Consider the following 19,863-nt stretch of genomic DNA (forward strand, 5'->3'; position numbering starts at 1 on the left):
CATCCGCTGCTGGACATGGCAGGATGCACCGCAGAAATTTGGGATCATTCACCCTAATCACACAGTATCTGTTAAGGTACTCGTTACTCTAAAAAAAAAAAGTTGATAACGTGCACGTTCATTACAGTGACTTTACTACTTGATTTCCGCCAGCCCCCCAAAAGTAAATCTATCTAAAAATAAGAGATACTTTAAACAGAAGGACAAACTTAAAGAAATACACTTTTTATTTTTATTTTTTTTCCCATTTTCATCAGTTCATGGACCTACTGAAGGATCCGATTACAGAGACCCAATATCAAGTGCTTGCTCGTTCTCCTTTGGATTCAGCTCTTTTCAGGGACCTCTAGCAGTAGTAGTGCTGGCTCAGGTCCTATTGTAAAGTGTTTTCATGAGTCTATAGCGGCATAAATTGATGCTTTGAAATACATACTCAAGACAGAAAATATAATTTTAGCCCTTTAATATTGAAACATGGCCCCACATTTTTATGTTTAAGCTGGAGGAAAATTCCTACAAAAGGCAGAAGAGAAACTGAGTAATACATTTTTCCCATTCTGTAGAAAGTCAGATCAATACAGCAAAATACTCGGAGTTAAAAATACCAAGTGCATTGAACTAGTGAGCGTGCCTTTCAGGTTCAGAACTCGTTCAAATAAGCAGTATGCCATTTCCTCCTAACTCTCCTATCCCAGCCCTGTGGTGAACACAGTGTCTTGCATACTTCGGTGGAAAAAGGTGTCTTTCTGGCTGTGTTAGCTAAGAAATGTCGTTTTGTCAGGGTGTGGAATGACCTGCCTGAGGCAATCCAGGCTTGCAAACAGAACGAGTGTGTGACTTAGAACCCACTAAGCAGAGATTACACGACAGCCCAGCTTGTCAGGACTTTGGGCTCTTTTTCATGTCAATAAGGAACTTCTCATTGCAGCGGCAGTACTGGGAGCTAAAATAATCTTTGCTAACGTAAGGATTATCACATCAGCTGAGCCACTGATTCCACATCCAGGCTGTTTTTCATGTCACTGCTTTCATAAATACAAGAATTTTGACCAGATGTTCCTGGACTGCAATGGGCCCTCAGGTTTTCAGATATGCTCCATAATCTCCCCAGTCCCATGCTTATTATCCACACTGCATTTTTGAATGGTTTCTCCCTTAGTCAAGACAGTCTCAAGTATTGGAAAGTTTGCAAACATTAGAAGCACGACACACTAAAAAATTTTGAGAACACCTCTGAATGCCTCCAGGTACTCGACGTGGCAAAAAGGTTGCTCTAGAACTACCCTGGATGGCAGGAGGGTTGTAAAAGATGAATCAGCTTCATCATCAGGTTCAGATTAATCTGAACACAGTGTTAAGAGGGTCAGAGCTTGAAAAATGCCTACTGGGACTAACACATCCAGAAGCCACAGGCAGAAACAAGAATGAAATTTAAAATACTGCTGCAGTCAAACTCCACATGAAAACACTTCTAGAATAACCCACCCAGGCTGTGTATACATTTTAGATATGCCTTTTCTAGAGGAAATAGGCTCTTTTTGTAAATGAAGGAGACAGATTCATGCCTGGAATGGATCAGCGTTATTTGTACTGTAAGACAGCTGCTGAATACTAGCTAATCTATAGGTCACTTATCTGAGTCTGAAGATGCTTCATATACTTGTGGATGGGGAAAAAAACAGATCTTTTTTTTTTTTTTATTTCTATTCTATCAACTTTTGCACTTCCTAGTTTATTACTGTGACTCACTCAAATCTGCTGCGTCTATGCAACATCAACTTGTTTTAGCTCTGAGCAGCACTGACAACCTGCAAGGCTGCACAACCCTTTTGAAATTTCAGTTGTGGTGTTTAAAAACCTATCCAAACCCCTCATTAATAATCAAACCCACAAATGTGCACAAGACAGTTCAGATACCCAGTCACCCCAAAGTGGTATTGCCCAACAGCGTTAGCTCTGAACACTCGGTGGACAAGCACCTATATTTTAAAAAGCAAATACAATTGTCATTTATTTTTAGCAGTATCATCAGGGTCAAATAAGTTCAAAGGTTAAAATACTGTTTTTGAGAGACGAGATCACTCCAGATTAGGGCTGGAGAATTTTGACAGAGAGACAGCTGCACGCTGCAGTCACCTTCGGAATGCTTTTTGTTTAGTCAAACAAAAAACTCAGCCTCTCAGGATGGAAGAAATCTGCTACGGGCCTAAAGTGGCACACCAATACAGATTTGTTAAATTTGCACAAGGGACGCTGCACTTTCATATGTCTTTGGTAAGAGCAACCATAACCCAAAAGCAAAAAGAAAAAAAAAAGGGAAAAGAAAAGCCACACCCCTTATAGTTTATCTCTAATTGCAGTGGTCCCAGTCCACTGATTTCTCTATGCAAGAATACAAGAAGTGCGATAGACAGAACACTCTTATCAGACATGCAAGTTAGCATTTATTATTGCCATATCCAAAGTCCAGATTCCGTTCTGCACGCTCTGCACACTCAGCAAACCAGACCTGAGTGCATGTATGCCAGCTGGCCTCTGACCTCCGGCGTGTTGGGCTTGTTTCAGAGCACGTCTTTTCCCCTTTCCAAACACTGCAAGGATCAGGATGTGGCTGTCCTTTCTTTGATCTAACACAGAGGAAATAGCAGCAACTCCCTGAACGAGTGTCAGAACAATCCCCTGTTTTGCAGCACTGTCCTGTCATGAAAAGCATCTGTTCCTCCACTGAGAGCACCTTGTTACAGACAGAGCAATGATTCTGAAGTCATATTTTGGTTTCAGACTTGCTGCTTCTGTTTTAAAGCTCAAGAAAGGCTGTGTGCCTTAACAGCTATCTATTCTTACCACTGTGTTAGTTTAATAAAAGCAGTTACCTCTACCTACAAGTTTGGCTGTGGATGTCCTTAAATTATTCCTGCTGTAGCATCGCTGCTGCCAAAGTGTTATTTGTGCAGCCCGGGAGCCTCAAGCTCCACGCCAGCACACGCTATGTGGTCTGAAAGTCAGCAACATTTTCAGAAGAGCCACACAGCCCACGCGTTTACAAGACATTCACCCTGCTGCTAAAGCAGCAGCGCCTTGATTTAATTCACAGCCTTTTTCAACATCCTCCTGCAGTGGTAGTATCCAGTAACACCACGGTGTTTTTGAAGAAAGAGAGCGCCTGCAGGAGGCCAGCTTGCCAATAGCATCCAGTGCTCTGTTCAGTAATGAGTGCCCAAGCACGTGAATAGTTACTAGACGGGCAACCAATGTGTGTGTTGCTGCTTCTCATCACCAGCGCTGCCTACAGACAGCAGCACCTTTGCTTCTGCCTCGATGCCTTCCATGCAGTCTCCTCCTGCATAACTCTTACCTCCGTAATAACTGGAATTTTGTGAGATGTGCTGTTGATTGCCAAAAAGCAGGGTAGGTGGCACGACCACAGACATTACTTTCCTAAGGAAGGCAAAGCTGCAAGCAGGAAGAAGTTATTACTATAGTAAAAAAGAAAGTACTTAAATAAAGAGATGTCCAACGAAGAGTTCTCTGTCATTTTTGTAGATGTTGTTTATAAGCACAAGATAACGTATAAAAGTCTGGTCAAGACCAAGCCCATGCTGGGATAAGCGCTGCATGCACAGCCGTGTTTTCCTAATGGCCGACAGGAAAACTACTGTTATAATTAGTTGGGTCTCATAGGTAAAATAACGCTGACTTAGGAACAGGATACAGAACTTGCTGCTCCCAGCCCTCTTTTTAGACAGAGCCCAGTTCTGCTGTTTTAGCAAATGGTGTTTCTAAAGAGCCAAATACGAGTTTTGACAGAAAGCACAGTGGCAAAACACGGCATGCTCACAGTTTATAAGCTTCCAGCAAACAAGAGCAGAAGTGGAAGCATTTGCCAGTGTGAGCTGCATTCTGCTACCAGTTGGCAGAATCCTCCCCAGCATCACAGAATACAGCTGTGAAGACAGAGCTGGGTGGAATTCAGGGCTGGCAAGAAGCTACAACCATCTCCTGTGCTGCATGTCTGCTCTTACCCATGTTTTGCAAGGTGAATGTACTTAAACACTATCAAACAATTATCAGAGGATACAAGAGGAAGTAAAAAAAACCCAAGTGTTTATATTACTTACCCAGAAGAACAAGAATAAGCAACTGCTTTCCTCATGAGAGTGACCAGCAAACCCTTCTTTATCCCAACACTTTTCAAAGGGAAGTTGGAAAGTAGCTGTGAGAGCATTTCCCAATGAAAGTAGCAAAGGGGGAAGTTAGTTTTTAGAATCATAAGATTTCCTGAGTTGGAAGGGACTGACAAGGCTCATCGAGTCCAACTCTTGGCTCCACACGGGATGACTCGAAAAAAAAATCAGACAATATTTCTGAGAGTGTTGTCCAAATGTTCCTTTAACAGGAATATTCCTTTATGCTTGGTGCTTTGACCATGGCCCTGGGGAGCCTATCCCAGTGCCCGACCACCCTCTTGGTGAAAAACTATTTCCTGACGCCCAGCCTGACCCTCCCCTGTCCCAGCTCTGTGCTGTTCCAGGTCCTGTCGCTGTCCCCAGAGCAGAGCTCAGTGCCTGCCCCTCCACTCCCCTCGTGAGGGAGCTGCAGGCCGCCATGGGGCCTCCCCTCAGCCTGCTCTGCTCGGGGCTGAGCAAGCCAAGGGACCTCAGCTGCTTCTGCTCATGCTTGAGAGGAAAGTCATCTCTGTCTCTTACCAGTGGTATGACAAAATACAAGTTAAATAACATTGACAGCAAAGCCCGTGTAACTTAGTACATGTGTAAAGACAGGTTTCATCTCTGTCTATTTATAGAAGTCAATAGCTTCTCTGAAAGCACTGCGAGTTGAAGTCTTCATCCATCCAGATGATGCACAGTGTAGCAGGAGTTGAAAGGCACTATTCCTCTGTAAGGTTGTGACCTCATTCTCACGTGCTGCAACAGTTCAGTATCACATTTAAAAAGCAAAAAGCTCCTTCCCTAGCTAAAGGGCTATTACAGATTTCTCCAAAACCCACAGTTGCAACAAACATTTGATGATTATCCTTGTAAGCCTTGCTCAAACAGCCTTGTAAGGGGTAAATGTATGCTTGATTCACTTACCTCTCACCAAAGCTGCAGTACGGGGCACCACCGATGCTCTGTATTTATAGCAGTACAGAAGCAAGGGCATCAACAGTTCCTTTGTCTACAGAGCCCTTCTGTTCACAGACCATTTTTTGTTCAGATGATGATTATCTGCTTTATCTCCAGAACCCTAACACTGTTGTTTGGGGATAACACCTCTGAGAAGTATTTTATGGATGATTTGGCAACCGTTGAATGAATCTGAAAGACACAGGCAATGAATATCTATGCTGTGTTTAAGTGCACACAGCATTACCGCTAACCTCTTCAGGATAATCTCTGTGCTCCAGCTTTTGTGGGTTGCCATTTATCCACACAAAAGGAAAGCAGTAGTAGACATCACTGATTCGGTTTGCACACAAGTCTGCACCGCATGAACCATTCCCGAGCCCCCCCTAGCGGTGTGAGGACTGGAGAGGTGAGCACTGACCCTGCTCTAACCTGACAGAAGCGTTTAAAAGCTGCAACACGGCCACTAATGGATGAATCCAACATAGTCCCTAAGGGATGACCACCACAACAGCTAAAGTATCAAATGCACTTTAATGAGTACCAGGTTATTTTGTCCTCAAAATGAATTTTTAGCACGTCAGTACATTAGGCAGATACACGATCTCCCCTGAACTACAGGCATTATGAGAACAAACTACAGTATACTTCACATGTAAAATCATCTTCAGAAATCAGTTTTCCACAGTATTAGAAATAAGGCATGATTCAGGTGTGCAAGTGGTTGCTATTTCCACTTCTCAGATCCCGTATTTGCCCTTTAGCTCTTCCACTTTTGCTACGTATGCTTTCATTGCATCTTCTTTGGACATTCCTGAAAGATGTAACAAAGACAACAGTCAGAACAGACACACAGTCCTGCTCCATTCCAACAGGCCGCCCTGAAGCAGCTCTTCCTTGAGCAGGGCAAGCAGATGCTGAGACAACAAAAGCCTGCTGACAACAGTGCCACAGGTTCAGCAGCTCAGTCTGAGCTTAATTCAGAGCTGCTGCATTTTCTGTTAGTTCCACCCCTCTGCAAGGACCACTTCCAGGCTGGCAAAGACCCTAAATCTGTGCCACCAGGAATTCAACAGCATAAAATAACGGCTAAGGCTGTTAATTTATGCTGAGCAAATTCAGGCGATGTGCACATTTGTTTAGAAGCCTTGCACATTTACACGCGCCTCCTCATCTACAAGTCCACCCAAGCCAAGTCCTTCCTTCCTGTTCACTTGCCTGACCATACATCTTCAGCCAGTTGGGCATTTTGCACCTTAACTCCCTTTCTGACAGACAGCCTACATTTTTCAGGGTTATTTTTGCTTTGCAGAAGTAATCAAAAGCACTATTTTAAACTCCTAAAGCTCTTGTCTTACAAGACAACACCATCTGGTTTCTGGCTGAACAGCATACGGTTTTCTGACTAGTTCGCCCATGGTTTTATTTACTCGTTTTGATTTTTTAAGCAGATGCTTACCTTTCAACGCATTCCAGGCATCCCACTTTGCTTTACCTTTGAAGTCAAGCATACCAGGGCGATCTGAGAGAGAGAATAAGCAAAAGAATCAGTTTGTATGGCCTGGCTGCAGATAATACTTACTTCCTGAAGGCCATTTAGCAATAAAATACAATGGTTCACGTTTGCAGCTTCCACTTAATCACCTGCAGTCAGCTACCTCCAGTGCTGATGGGCACATGTTGGGATGCTGCTCGTAGCAACAGAAAAGGTCTGCTAAGTTCCCTTAAAAGAGCAGCATTTGAACAGAAGAGCACCAAACGGTGCGATTCGGTTTTATCACTGTACTTTCTGAAGGGACTGCTGGGGCATGAAGACAATCCAATCAAAGAACATCAGCTCTAAAGTAAAGCAGAAATGCCCCAAGGTCCATTACACACAGAGACATGAAATCAAAAGCCAGTGGTATATGTACAGCTTAAAAAGCATTTACGTCAAGTTAACTGTGTGTTTGTAACTTGTAATTTTTCCTCTGCCCTGTTATCCTCAGGGTATGAACACCGGATTCTAACTCCATTACAAGCCACACTGTAGCCAAAGAGAGAAGAAATGGGTTAGATGTGGATGTGATTATTTTTCACATGAAGTCTGAGTTGTTCTTTGTCTCATTACATATAATTCCTAGGATTATGAATTAAATGGGACTGTTCATTAGTAGCCTGTACATTCACCACAGCAATACCCTTATGCTTATGACCACGAGCTCTGGCAACACTTCAGCTCAAACAATGCCGAGCTCCAGCCACACCGGAAGGATCACATCTTAAAACCCAGCTCAGTTCTTTCATCCTTCCAAGTGCTGTCTCTCTTGGCAAAAAACAGGCTGTATGCACCCAAATTTACCACTTCCAGTATATTTCACTGCCAGCTCTGAATTCAGTCAACACCCAATAACCTTTAGCGGCAACTGGGTCAGGAGGCCAGGGCTGCAAACAAATGCCCTTTTTTCTTTCTAGCTCTAGTTACTCAAGTACTATGCAAGGTCAACAGAGACGGGCTTCATTCTGAACGCTAGGCACGGTCTCAGCCCAAGTAGCAGCAGCAGGGATTTGGCACAGTGCATCTGCAGAGATATTTCTGCTACAGTTCCTTCCAGGACATGATATTTGATTGCAGCTCCTCTAAGAGTTCTTCCTACTGCATACATCCTGTGTTATTTTGTTCTTTTTTAGTTTTCCAGGACTATTTTAAGCAGTCAGTCTACTTTACTAACCTTCTACCCCCACCAAGTATTGCTATTACACACTTGTGTGGCTTGCCTTGCTGTTGAAGTGTGTTTATCCAAGACATGCTTATGTTAAAGCAGCATCCCTTGACCTTGGCAGCTACTTACTGCCAGAGGTCTCCAAAAATCCCCAAACCCAGTCCTTGCGCAAAGGCAACGCACAGGGCTCTCTGTGCAATTGAGAGATTTGCAACTGGGTTAATCTAAAAACCACGAATTGCACAAACGCTTATCTAGGGCCCTGTCTGGTCAGCTTATTCCTGCGTGCTTACAGACCCACGCCAAGTGGGTGTTGAGTCACTTTGTGTAAAGCATGGGGTTGTCTGCAGCATCTCAAGCAACGGGGGTGGGGGGGGTGGGGGCAAGGTTCAGTCTCCCAGGAAGCCTCCAGGGACCCCCCCCCCCTCCAGGGAGCGAGCCTCCAGGGACCCCCCCCTCCAGGGACCCCCCCCCTGCAGGGAGCGAGCCCCCAGGGACCCCCCCCTGCAGGGAGCGAGCCCCCAGGGACCCCCCCCCTGCAGGGAGCGAGCCCCCAGGGACCCCCCCTGCAGGGAGCGAGCCCCCAGGGACCCCCCCCCTGCAGGGAGCGAGCCCCCAGGGACCCCCCCATTCCAGAGAGAGCCCCCAGGGACCCCCGATAGCCCCCCTCAGAGGCTCCCCAAAGCCCCCAGAGCCCCCCCCGGCGGCCCGTACCCGTGTTGACGTCGCCCACCGTGGCCTGCTTGTAGTGGCTGTAGACATCCAGCATCTCCTGGTCCGAAGGCTGCGACTTGAGCTGCTTCACCTCCTCGGCGGCCTTCTGGAACGCAGCCTAGGAGGGAGGGAAGGCCCCGCAGCGGGGCCGGGTGAGCAGCGGGACGCGGAAAGGAGAAAAAGGGGCCGGGAATAGGGAATGAGGCGCCCGGAGCCCGCCGCCCCCAGCCCCTACCTCCGCCATGATGCCGAGCTCTGCCCCGCCGCAACGGTCGCCTCACCGCCTCACCCCTCACCACACAGCGCGCTGGCCAATCACAGCGCCGCGGGCGGCGCTGCGCCAATCAGCGCTCTGCAGGGGCGGGGAGAAGCCGGGCAAAGGGCCAATGGGAAGGCGGCGCTGCCTCATGGGCGCCCGGCCGAGGTGAGCCCGCACACGGGGCTGCAGGGAGGGCGGGGCTTTCAGCAGAGAGGGGCGGGGCTGGAGCGGCTCTTAGCCAATCCTGAGGCGCGGCGCGGCAGGGAGGGAGGCAGGGCTCGGTTGTGATTGGCGGAGGGGCCGCGAGGGGGCGGGGCTGAAGAGCGAGTCACGGTGGTGCCGGCTGGGGCGTCGCAGTAAGGCTGGGAGCCGTTGGGGTGAGGGGAGGGGGGGGCGGCCGCCATTTTCTGCGGGATGGGGGCTGAGGGGTGTGGGGGGGGCAGCGCCGCGCCTGAGGGGGTCGGATTGGAGCAGCCTCTGGGACCTGTCCAATAAATGCTAAAATTCCTAATTGTGTCTGTGTGTGTGTATTTCTGAGATGCTTCTCCAGGTTGCTCAGGGGAAGCGGGTTTGGGTGCCTGTTCCCCTGCACCCTGCAGATCTCGACCTGGGCAGCAGCATCGATAAAACATCTCCTTCTCTGCTCAGTGCCCCTCTGGTTGTATTTGGGTGCAGGGAAGTACTCGATCAGCATCATTTGTGGCTTGCTGCTTATTTACATGGAAAATGGAGCAGGGCGCTGTGAATTAACGGGCAGCGGGACATAAACCCTTGTGAGGATGTAGCCCTGTGGGGTGCCAACACCATGCCTCCGCTCTCCAAAAGCCATTTGAGGAAAATATTCCCGTTTTGCGTTTTCAGGGAGCGGCTAAGATAAATACAGCAAAGACTGGGAGATATCGGATACCTGCACGAAGGTGGGGCGTTTAAATTAGCACCCCCAGCACGTTTATTATTATTATTTTTTAATGCCAAAATAAAAGCCCATAAAGGGATGAAATACGCAAGGGGATCCCTTGTGGAAGTGGTGGCTGCCCATGGCTAGGTGAGATGTGGAGGCCGTGCTGTGCTCCCGATTGATGCTGCAGCCCTGCGGTCTTTTCTCATTTCTGTAGCAGCTGCAGTGCTTTAGCCTGGGAACAGAAAGCAAGGGGGCTGGAATACCCAGCACAAAAAAAAAAAAAGAAAAAAAGAAAAAAAAGGAAAAATAGAGAGAAAATTGGAAGATTGCTGGGGTGGGAAATAGCTCATTTTCCTGTGGAGACAAGAGAACCACCTGAACAATGTGTGGTTTGTTTAAAGAGGTGCTTGGGCTGGTAAAACAAATCCACTGTCGGTTCTGCTCGCTGCTGAAGCAATATGAACCCTGTGGAGCCATTCCAGGTAGCTATTATTATAAACTCTTGATTATACAGTAATACGCCGGGAAAATTATTTGTGTATGCATGCGGGGGAGTTGTTTTACTTTCTGTAAGCAGGTGAAAATGAGCATTGTGTAACAGCTTAGGCATTTTTGGGGTATTATGATCTGTACAACATATGTATATTAAAAAGGTTTTAGTTTTGTTCATGTTAGTACAGTCTTTTAGGTTACTCACCTAGCTGGTACTTACTTAATAGGTTACTCACCTGAAACCAAGCAGCATACTTGCATTTATCCATAACATTTTGTCTGTTTAACAGAGAGTCTGATATAGCACACAGCACAGGTACAAATACTGGAATATTTCACGTACAGTGTTAATAATATCCTCAGTCTCAAAACTGTTTGCTTTGAGATTCTAGTTTACTGCTGCTGTAGAACCACTAAAAGTGAAGTCTTGAAAGATTTAACACTATTAAATTTCTTATCATGTTTAAAACTTTGACTGAGGTTCACCTGCACCTTCTTTTTTAGCTGTGCTTATGTGTCGAGGAAAGACACTAATTCCTCTCTGATGTTTTCCAGGTTATTCGAAATTAGTTCTCATGTCGGCAGAAAGCTCAACCATCACGGTTCGTCTTGTTCGCTCTTTTGAGCACCGGAATTTCAGACCTGTGGTGTATCATGGAGTTAACTTGGATCAGACGGTGAAGCAGTTCATTACTTTTGTACAGAAGGGTAAGGGACTGTTATTTATTTTCTTGTCGCTTATGTTGCCATCCCTGCACAAGAAATTGAAGGGAAACAAATGAGTGGGAATTCTGCAGCTTTGGTAGAGATACCAGAGTTGTATTTATATCCCCTGTTTACTCTCCCAGCTTGGATGAGAAGTCTGGAGTTAATAAGAGCTTCTGTGGTCAGCGTGCCATGCCTAGATCTGGGTAGGCTGCTCCACCTGCCTAATTCCTCATGCTTGATCCTTTTTGACTAAAAGGCCTTGCTGCATTTGGCTCTGTGCTTAGGCTCCTTGAGCAGTGCTCTCAGACAGCTTTTCAGAAATTAACATGGGTAAACCAATAGAATTTAGGGAGCCTTTGATCCATAGGAGCTACACCAGTAAGTGGAATGTGGGAATGAACATCTGTTTGCTATTTGTGTGAAGGAAGAGCACTGTGAAAATTGTTTCTGACACTGTGAGGTCTTGGTCTGCATGTTGGCTTCTGTGTTTGTCTCCATCTGGAGCTTTATGGTGCGGATTTACTCATCTACAGACCTTATGTTTCAGAAGCCTGGACGAAAGTGACAGTGTATCTGAAAGTTAATAAACGTAGACCAGCCCACGCACCAACTCAGTAGCCAGGGTGTTAACTAACCTTGCAGGTGTATTTCTCACACATCAATGGAGACATTCAAAGTGGGCAGAATAACAGGGTTTTATTTATATAATAATTTTTTTTTTTTTTGCATGATGTCAGCTTAAACATGTCTGGAACTGTTGCAGCTGATCACATTTGAGCAATTTCTGGGATGTTGCCCTGGGCCTTACAGCTGTACTGTGTTTTCAGCGACTTCCTTACTTGTAGACAGTGATAGGCATGGCTAGATCTTAGGTTGCTTTTAGAAAACTACTAGCACTTGCAGAACATATGGTACAGCTGCTGTTATGAATAAGAAAATAAAAGAAATAAAGCTAAAAAAAAATTGCTTTTGATGTGTGCAATATTGCAACTTGCTGCTATTTGAGACAAAGCTAGTGTCTTGAGTCAGTCTTTTTGGAACCCCATTCCCCATGTGGGTAGCGTTGTTCCTGGCCCCAAATCCATGTTCCTTCCTTTACTGTAATCTGTTTTGAAGGAGGAATTTGAGATAAATTTTTGTACTACTGATGAAATTGTGTTTTCAGCCATGTTGCTGCCAAGCAGCTGACAGGCAACTGGGCCTTCCAAGGCCCTGCTTAAATCCCTGGATGTCACTGGGGATGCTAGCACCAGGGAGGTGTTGGTGTTCTTGCAGTGGCTTATTGGCCGTGTCCTTCATGTGGCTAAAGAGTTAATTTATTACCCTTTGGCTTCCTTTTTGTGACTGGTTAGCATGGCTGTGTTTACTGAACAGTTAGTTATGAATGGCGGTTATCAGGATGCTGTTGGTAGAAGGCAGTGAGAGACTCTGAACTTTGGACTTTACAAACCACAACAGGATGTTTCTGGCAGAATTCTGAAGGATCTGACTCCCATGATCGCATCCTAATTGCATTGACTTGCTATCCACGTGGGTCATGCTGTTCAGGGGAACTTTGTGCTTGGGTGAAGTTAAGCTAATATGGAGCAACTGTCAAATCTGAGCCAAAGGTTGTGTTTCAGTATTTGTTGCTCAAACAAGTCACTTGTGCTGACAATTTATTTTGATGTAAAGGGTGTCTAGGATGCATGCATTGCACTTCTGTGCATTACTGGAAATTAAAAAAGACAAATTTGTTTTAACTCGGTGATTTTATCTTAACAGATGTGCCTTCAAGAGCAGGACTTCCTCCTCCTTTTAAAAATTACAAGTATGGTGGGTATTCTTTCTTGTTTTAATTCTTGCAAGATGCAGCTGTAATCATTGAATCTATACCAGTTAACATCTATACCAGTTTAGATGTAATCTATAACAGTTTGGACATTTTAGGAGGCAACTCTTTTAGCATACTCATGCAGGTTGCAGTGCTTGCCTATATTTGCAGCTCTGTTGAGCTCTTGTAGTTGGGATTATGCACTGGGATCTACAGAACCTGACCATTGGTTTAAACTTCTGTATTAATCTTTGAGTTAGGCTGCATGTTGTACATTCTTTGCTAATTGGTACTGATGGTTTTTGGTATTAATTTTTTATTACTTTTATAACCACCTTTTAACTCTATTTTTACTTTACAGAGCAGCTTATGGCCTCAAACACTTTGAGTTTGTAGTTCTGTTTGTACTTATGTATTTCAGTATCTCTTTACTAATTGTGAGGTCAAAAAGGATCATGAAGCAGAAGCTTAAGGCAGTAAGTGGAAAATGCATAAAACTCATATTGTTAAATAATTTACATAATATGAGAGGAGCAGGGGAACATTGCTCAAAGTAGGTTAGAAAACTCTTAAGAGCTAGTGGAAAGAAATATTCTGGTGTCAAGTTTAGACTGAATTTATCTTCTAATGTAAATGTACATGTGTATTTCCTTTTCTGAAGCTTGGCATGAATGTGTGCAATTCATCTGTTTGGGATAGAAGATATTTTCAAATTAAAATAAACTATTTCCTTTTGCGGAGATTGGTAACTCAGATGTCAGTCACATACCTTCTCCTCAGCCTGACAGTTCTGAAAGTTCCCTTGGAGCTTTGCTACAAGTGATCATCTGTCTCCCACGTTCTTGGCAGTAACAAATTCCTTCCTCTACAGTGATTCAAAGAAGTGAACGAGGAACGTTCTTAATACATGTGAATGGTGATCAACTATTTGCCTCTTAAAAAAAAGGCAAATATTTCATACTTTGTTCTTGCTGATGGTGAAACAGTACAAAATGAAAACAGAAAAAGAGTGAGGGATTAAGATTTGCACTGTATCAGTGACAAGGACTTAGATGTTATTAGTTTTAATGTATTACTTAAAATCTAGGTAATTGTAATTCTGAATTTGGTGCTGCCTTTCAGCCCCCTAATACCTGTTGCTTTGAGAGGATGAGTCCCACGTAGGGCTGCTACCAGTTGTATTTCTGGTGCTGCCTATCCCTGCTGCTAGTTCTTTCATCACTCACAGCATCAGTTTAGTTTTGCTGCAAGCATATGTTGTGGTTGAGCACCTGATTGTGCTGCGTAGGACTGAGCTTAATGTGGGTGCAAAACACAGCAGAACTTTCAAACTTGTTATACCAGTTAGTGGGGGCCTTTTAGTGGGATGGTGCCAGCTATGCTGAAATTTTCACACAGAAAAAAATCAAGCCTGAGTTCCTCACCTTCCCCTTAGGCTGTGAATCATCCAGGTTCGTGTTTTTGGCATCTCTTGCGTGCTCTGTTGTCTTTCTTGTATTGTGGTGATCGAGAGGCCGTAAGACTGCCGCATGAATACTTCTAGTAAGAGTCAGATATCTCTCTGCTTTGTTTGGCAGTGCCACTTGGACCTGGCTGGTTTTCATCTTGACTGCTTTGGCTTCCTTCTGTCCAGAATCCAGCACTACTTGGTTCTCCTGACCTCATATACATCACCGCCACCTTTTTCCTCTTGGTGCTCTGACTCACTTGAATCTCCAAGCTTATGACTTTCAAATGTTCTCTTCATTTCTTTGTACACATCGTTCATGTCCTTGATCTAGAACTCTTCTCAGTCTATCTTCTCATCTTTCTACCCTGTCATTACCTCCTTTTTACTGATGAAGGGTGCTATCTTGTCTCATAAGCAGCTTCTCCATTTTTTCCCCCATAAATGCAGAGCAGTATGGTCGATACTTCACAGAGAGGCTTAGAAAGTGTTTTCTTATCTATTGTCATGGAAGATCTGTTACCAGAAAAGGAAAAGTTTAATAATATATATGATTAAGGGGGACTAGGTTGGGACTATTCGATATAGCAAAAGCAATTGAGAGGAAGTAGCTAGGATGAGAAGATACAGCAGTTTTATCTCTATAACAGAGTTGCAGAAGCCATTTAATAGCTCAAATGAAGATGCAGTGAATTTCTGGATGCCAGTGATGAAGGTGTGGAGAAGTAAAATTGAGTCAATAGTTCAGAGAACAATTGTGCAAAGACCAGAGAACAGGGAATGTGGCGAAATAGATCTAGAAGTTTAAAACTAAGAGGCAGAGGCTGGATGGTATTTGCTTTGGGAGAAAGTTTTCATGATTACAGTATCTTTTTGCTGTGATTGTTGTTCTTCTGCAATATTTCTACACAAGATGGATCCTGGTAATTGCAATCAAATACTTGTTTTGCTTCTAATACTGCAGCTAGGACTGCACATCAAGAATGCCTTTTCAGTGACCTCTGCAGTGGGAATATGGAGTAGTTTTGACCTTCTGTAATATTTTAAATAAAACATTCAAAAGGGGCCAGAGTATTATGCATTTGTACATTGAAGGTATGGAAACAAACTTGGAAACAGAATTACGCATTGAAGGTAGGAAACAAAATACACAAAAATGTCACAGGTAATATGAAGGGGATGTAGAAAGAAAAGAGAGTTGTACATATTCATGGAGAAAGAACTTGCTCAACACGCTTTCTAACATGGATGACTTCTTCATGAGAAGGAAGATTTCAAATAATAATCTGAAGTAGTCAGGTTACTGTGCCTTAATCACGTGCTGTCTGTCAATTTAGCTGCATTTGTTGACAGCACATAAATGCAGTTTGTCCTGCCCCAATTGCATGTATAAAACCTGCTAAGTTAAAACACCCTAGCTGGCATTTGAATTGATGTGTTTTGACTGGCAATTGGGATGGTCATTTAGTCAGTTATTATAACTCAGCCAGTAGACAGAAGCCCAATAAGATGGTGGATTGACTGGTTTAAGGCTGTGGCTGCAGGACTGGGAAATTAAAATGTTTTCTCCTCTTTCAGACTGAATATGTAAAATTGTTAATAATAATAATAAAATTAAACCTTACCCCTTTGTTACTGTCTTCTTCCCCAAGCATAACTTTTAGTGTTGCCTGCATATTAAAGTTTATTTTAGGAAAACATTGTATTTTCTTTCAGATACAATGAAGATAATTCACCAAGCACACAAATCAAAGGTATGGTTATTAGCTATTTTCTTCCCCTTTTGCATGCTTTAATGCAGGCAGATGTCTGCACTGTAAAACGAGACTGGGACAGAGAAACAGTAAATTCTTATCTTTGTATTCTGGTTCTCTAATTTGTAGACTGGTGAGCTTGTAGTGAGTTTGGAAGATGATGACAAACTGATTTTGAAAGAAGAGAGTACGCTGAAAGCAGCTGGAGTAGGTATGAGTACGTTTATATTGACTGAAGGTGCTGTTCACTGTGGTTGTCATTAAACTGATAACTGGCTGATTATGTTTGGATAGCCTGCTGAAAAGTAAATGGTATTCCTGATTCTCTTTACACTACTTGGTAATTATTCAGGGAAGAAGGGGGGATAACGTACATTGAAATCATTGAACTGAGGGCAGCAGGTATCTGCACTCTGAATGTTCAGAATGCAAATTGTGATTTCAGAAGGTATGCTCGTAATTCTGCTGAGAGTAATTTTAAATGATTGGCAGATAGGTTATTAGTACCGTGTCTGCTTAGTCTTATCAGTAACATTTAAACTGATGTTTTGGTTAGAAATGTAAGTAGTGGAACCAGTATGGAATAATGAAATAAGCTTGGATTTGTTTTAATGTGCAACATGAAGTCCTTGGTAGTCAGATTGCTTGGGAAGACTCGAGGAGTATCATTTCGAGAATGTGCTGAACGCAGCATGGAGTTGAAACTTGACCTGATTTCTCACGTTTTGACAGGGGACTGCATATAGGGCATGTCTTTTGGTAATAATGTAAAGAAATGTCTGTCATGATAAAATTGATGGTCCCTGGATGTCCTTTGGGCTTCTCATAAATGTGGCTGAATGACTTTGTGGCAGAGGGGTACTTGAGGGATGTGGTAGCATTCCACCTTCGTATAGACATTTGCTCATTTGATTCTGATTTGCCTCGCTGTGATGTTTAACCACCTGCACTCTAAGTGCAGGGGTGTCACAGAGAAAACTCCCTCCTCTTCCCGATGCCCTCTGATTGCTCCCCAGAAAGAATGGCTTTTCTTTCTCATGGTCATATAGTCTGAAGGGTTTCAAAGAGTTTAACTTCTGACATTTGGCCAGTATTCTTCTTACATCTTTCTTAGAATATAGCACCTCAGTGTTCTTGGTTATGTTTTGTGACATGGTTGTAAGCCACCTCCTTTTTCTCTTGGCCACAAAAACAAACAAACAAACCCCTGATTTTTGGGGTGTCAGAGAGGGGACCTGATTTTTCTTAAGTTGGTGTTTTGTGTTGTCATTGTTGGTTTTGTTTGTTTGCTTTATTTCTGTTTTCCCCCTTTTCATTGTTTCAAGATTTCTACCATTTACTTTTCACTTTTAAGTGATCTGAAGTGTCTCTGTAATGGTTTTCCCTGGAGTGTACTGCACCTGCCCTCAATATACCTTTCCTAAAGGTCTTTGGACATTCACATAACATGAAAAATAGTTATTCTCTGGCTGCTTTATTTATTTATTCATTTATTTATTTTAACTAAACCAGGTAAACTAGACCTTTTCATCTGGAAGAAAAATGGTTCCTCAGGAAGGAGGATTATTAGGAATCAAGTCTTAAATATTTGCAATGTAGCTATCAGAAGTTTTACAATTAGTCATTAGGATGTAGTTTGTATTTGTGACAGAAAAAAACTCTTGCTTTGTAAATGACAGCATGCTATTATACGATTTTGAATTTTGATATGTTCTGGGATATTTTGATATGAAAATTAGCTAAGATGAGAATGAGGTCTTTGTAGTAAAATCTTGCAGAAGTCTTTCTTCAACAAGAAGTGGAAAATGGGAAACCAAGGAAGTGAAGCATGATGGCATGTGCCATTAGTCCTCGTTTTGTACATTTCATGTAAATCAGTAAGATTTGAAAGCTCCTATTGGTATATTATCATTTCTTTTTTTTTTTTTTTTCTTCTTCAGTATCTAGTCTGGACAAGATTTACTTGAATAAAACAGAGTTTCTATTAGGAAATCTGGGAAATTCAGAGGCGTGCTGACCATTTTTTTTTCTAAGCTGCAGTTGATTGCCCTTGGCACTTTACAGGGTTGGGCTAGAGAGTTATAAATTATGAGGACATTAGATAAGTATCCTCGGGAAAGCCTCTGTGGTAGTGATTATTATTACAGCTATTATCTACTCAGCAAAGTTAATGCTCGCCTGGTTTTTATTTTTTTTAAGAGTAGGGTGTATGTTAATAAAGTGTTCAGCATTCATTGCAAACAGTCTTGTCTGTTTTCTAGTTGAGAGTCTAAAACCCCTTCTACTTTTTTTTTTTTCTTTTTTACAAGACAGGCAGACTTCATTAACTTCAGGTTTAATTTAAAAAACGAACGTGGAACTTATTGGCTCAGCACCTTAAAGAATTCCATGTTTAATAATTGTGAAGGCTTTCCATCAGATTTGTCTCTGTTCTGAATTAGTAATGTTGCTGACTTACTGTTTTAGAAGAGGAAGTCCTTGACCTACTGGGTTGAAAGAATTGTGACTGCTCTGAACCTTTGTGGGTCCTTTAGCTCTGCCATATCCCCTGTGAATAATTAGAGGTATTTGAAGGTATTGCTGGAGAAGCCAATTTGTGTCTTTCACTTTGCATATTGTTGAAGCCTCATGAATTAATCATCAGCAGGGCAAAAAATTAACTTCTTCAGACACATATTTTGATGGGTCATGAGGGAGAATGTAAAGTGATCTGTAAAATATTCTACTGATCCTCTAAGTATTAAATTATTATACCTACAGGCTAATTTCACAGAAAAAAAAAATGTTTCTTTTTCTTTCCTAGAAGAAAAATGCACAAAAAAGAGAAAATCATGCTTCATTATTTTTCCAGCATTTGAAGGCATTAGAAATGCAATCGTTTAATTTGCTGAATGCTTATACAAACAATTCTGTCGTCTGCGTTAAACAAATCTTGAGGGATCTTGTGTACACATTTTCTTTTATATGTTCAGGTTCTTGTTCTTTTAACATGGTTAAACCGCATCTTTAGTACCAGTAAAAATATGGGGGGGAGGTTGGGGATTGTGTGGTGATTTATAATTGTCTTTGCCCAAAAAGTCACCAATTGTCTTCTGAGATTCTGAACAGCTCGTTGTTGGGCGGTTCATTTACTGGTGTGCTAAATATTTCATTTTTTATTCGTTCTAGCAAATGAGACCGAATTAGCATTCTTCTGTGAGGAAGATTACAGAAACTACAAAGCTAATCCTGTTTCGGCCTGGTGAAGATCCCAAGAGATTGTTTTGTTTTCCCATACTCATTGTAAATTTTCCTTGTTCTGCTTAATGAGTTTTTTTTTTTTCTTTAAAGATCAATAAATCCTAAAGGATTGCTTTGCAAACAGTGCAATTCCCTTCCTATAGAAATTAATTTCTGTCAATATGTTAAGACTGAGAGTAGGAAGACTGGGGGGCATACATGCCTTTTTTTTTTTGTTCCTTCCTCCCACATTTCTTTTTCCTTTGCTTGCCTTTTACAATGTCGGTGGTGCAACCAATCTCTGACCTGTGACGCACGTTCTTGGTAGGATCCTACAGCAGATGTTAGCTACGTACTGATATTACACAATGCACAGTAAAAGTCCCTCTTAGCAGTAACTTCTAATGAAAATGGAAACTTGTTGTGACGCAATCGATGGGCATTTTAGAGTGTCTGACAAGAGAGTCTCTGTTTCAAGTAATAGATTTACTTCACTCTCTTTATGTTTAGGCTCTTTTGTTTAAATGGTGCACACTGGCAAGTGTTTCAGGCTCTTCACTGGTGAATGCTTTCCTTTATACTTTCTTCTAGCCCTCTTTAGCATGCTGAAAGAGAAAGTGACTGTTAGAGGCCTTTGTGTTCAGCTCAGCTTGCTGCTGCATTGCTTCGTGGAGACACCTTCATGGAAGAGGTAGCAACCTGAGTTCTGCCAGGGAATCAACATGCAT

The 19,863-nt window shown here is 42.9% G+C and overlaps 2 protein-coding genes across 5 annotated transcripts; one reads left to right on the plus strand and one right to left on the minus strand.

Moving 5' to 3' along the window:
- Window positions 1-5,641: 5,641 nt before the first annotated feature.
- Window positions 5,642-8,930, minus strand: DBI (diazepam binding inhibitor, acyl-CoA binding protein). Its single transcript, XM_068687281.1, has 4 exons — window positions 8,778-8,930; window positions 8,543-8,660; window positions 6,586-6,648; window positions 5,642-5,940 (listed from the first exon to the last, which is right to left on the minus strand). Exons 1-4 carry the CDS (start codon window positions 8,784-8,786, stop codon window positions 5,867-5,869), a joined length of 264 nt encoding a protein of 87 aa, XP_068543382.1. The 5' UTR covers window positions 8,787-8,930; the 3' UTR covers window positions 5,642-5,866.
- Window positions 8,931-9,078: 148 nt separating this feature from the next.
- C6H2orf76 (chromosome 6 C2orf76 homolog) lies at window positions 9,079-19,277 on the plus strand. Of its 4 annotated transcripts, XM_068687278.1 has the most exons (7): window positions 9,079-9,157; window positions 9,663-9,718; window positions 10,750-10,902; window positions 12,667-12,717; window positions 15,879-15,916; window positions 16,046-16,127; window positions 19,085-19,277. In XM_068687278.1, exons 3-7 carry the CDS (start codon window positions 10,770-10,772, stop codon window positions 19,159-19,161), a joined length of 381 nt encoding a protein of 126 aa, XP_068543379.1. In that variant the 5' UTR covers window positions 9,079-9,157; window positions 9,663-9,718; window positions 10,750-10,769; the 3' UTR covers window positions 19,162-19,277. The 4 variants fall into 4 exon arrangements, with proteins under 4 accessions (XP_068543379.1, XP_068543380.1, XP_068543381.1 ...); XM_068687279.1 differs by lacking the exon at window positions 9,663-9,718 and having other exon boundaries at window positions 9,089-9,157; XM_068687280.1 differs by lacking the exon at window positions 9,663-9,718 and having other exon boundaries at window positions 9,103-9,178.
- Window positions 19,278-19,863: the final 586 nt, after the last annotated feature.

The sequence above is a fragment of the Anas acuta genome, chromosome 6 (genome assembly GCF_963932015.1).
Source record: "Anas acuta chromosome 6, bAnaAcu1.1, whole genome shotgun sequence".
NCBI lineage: Eukaryota > Metazoa > Chordata > Aves > Anseriformes > Anatidae > Anas > Anas acuta.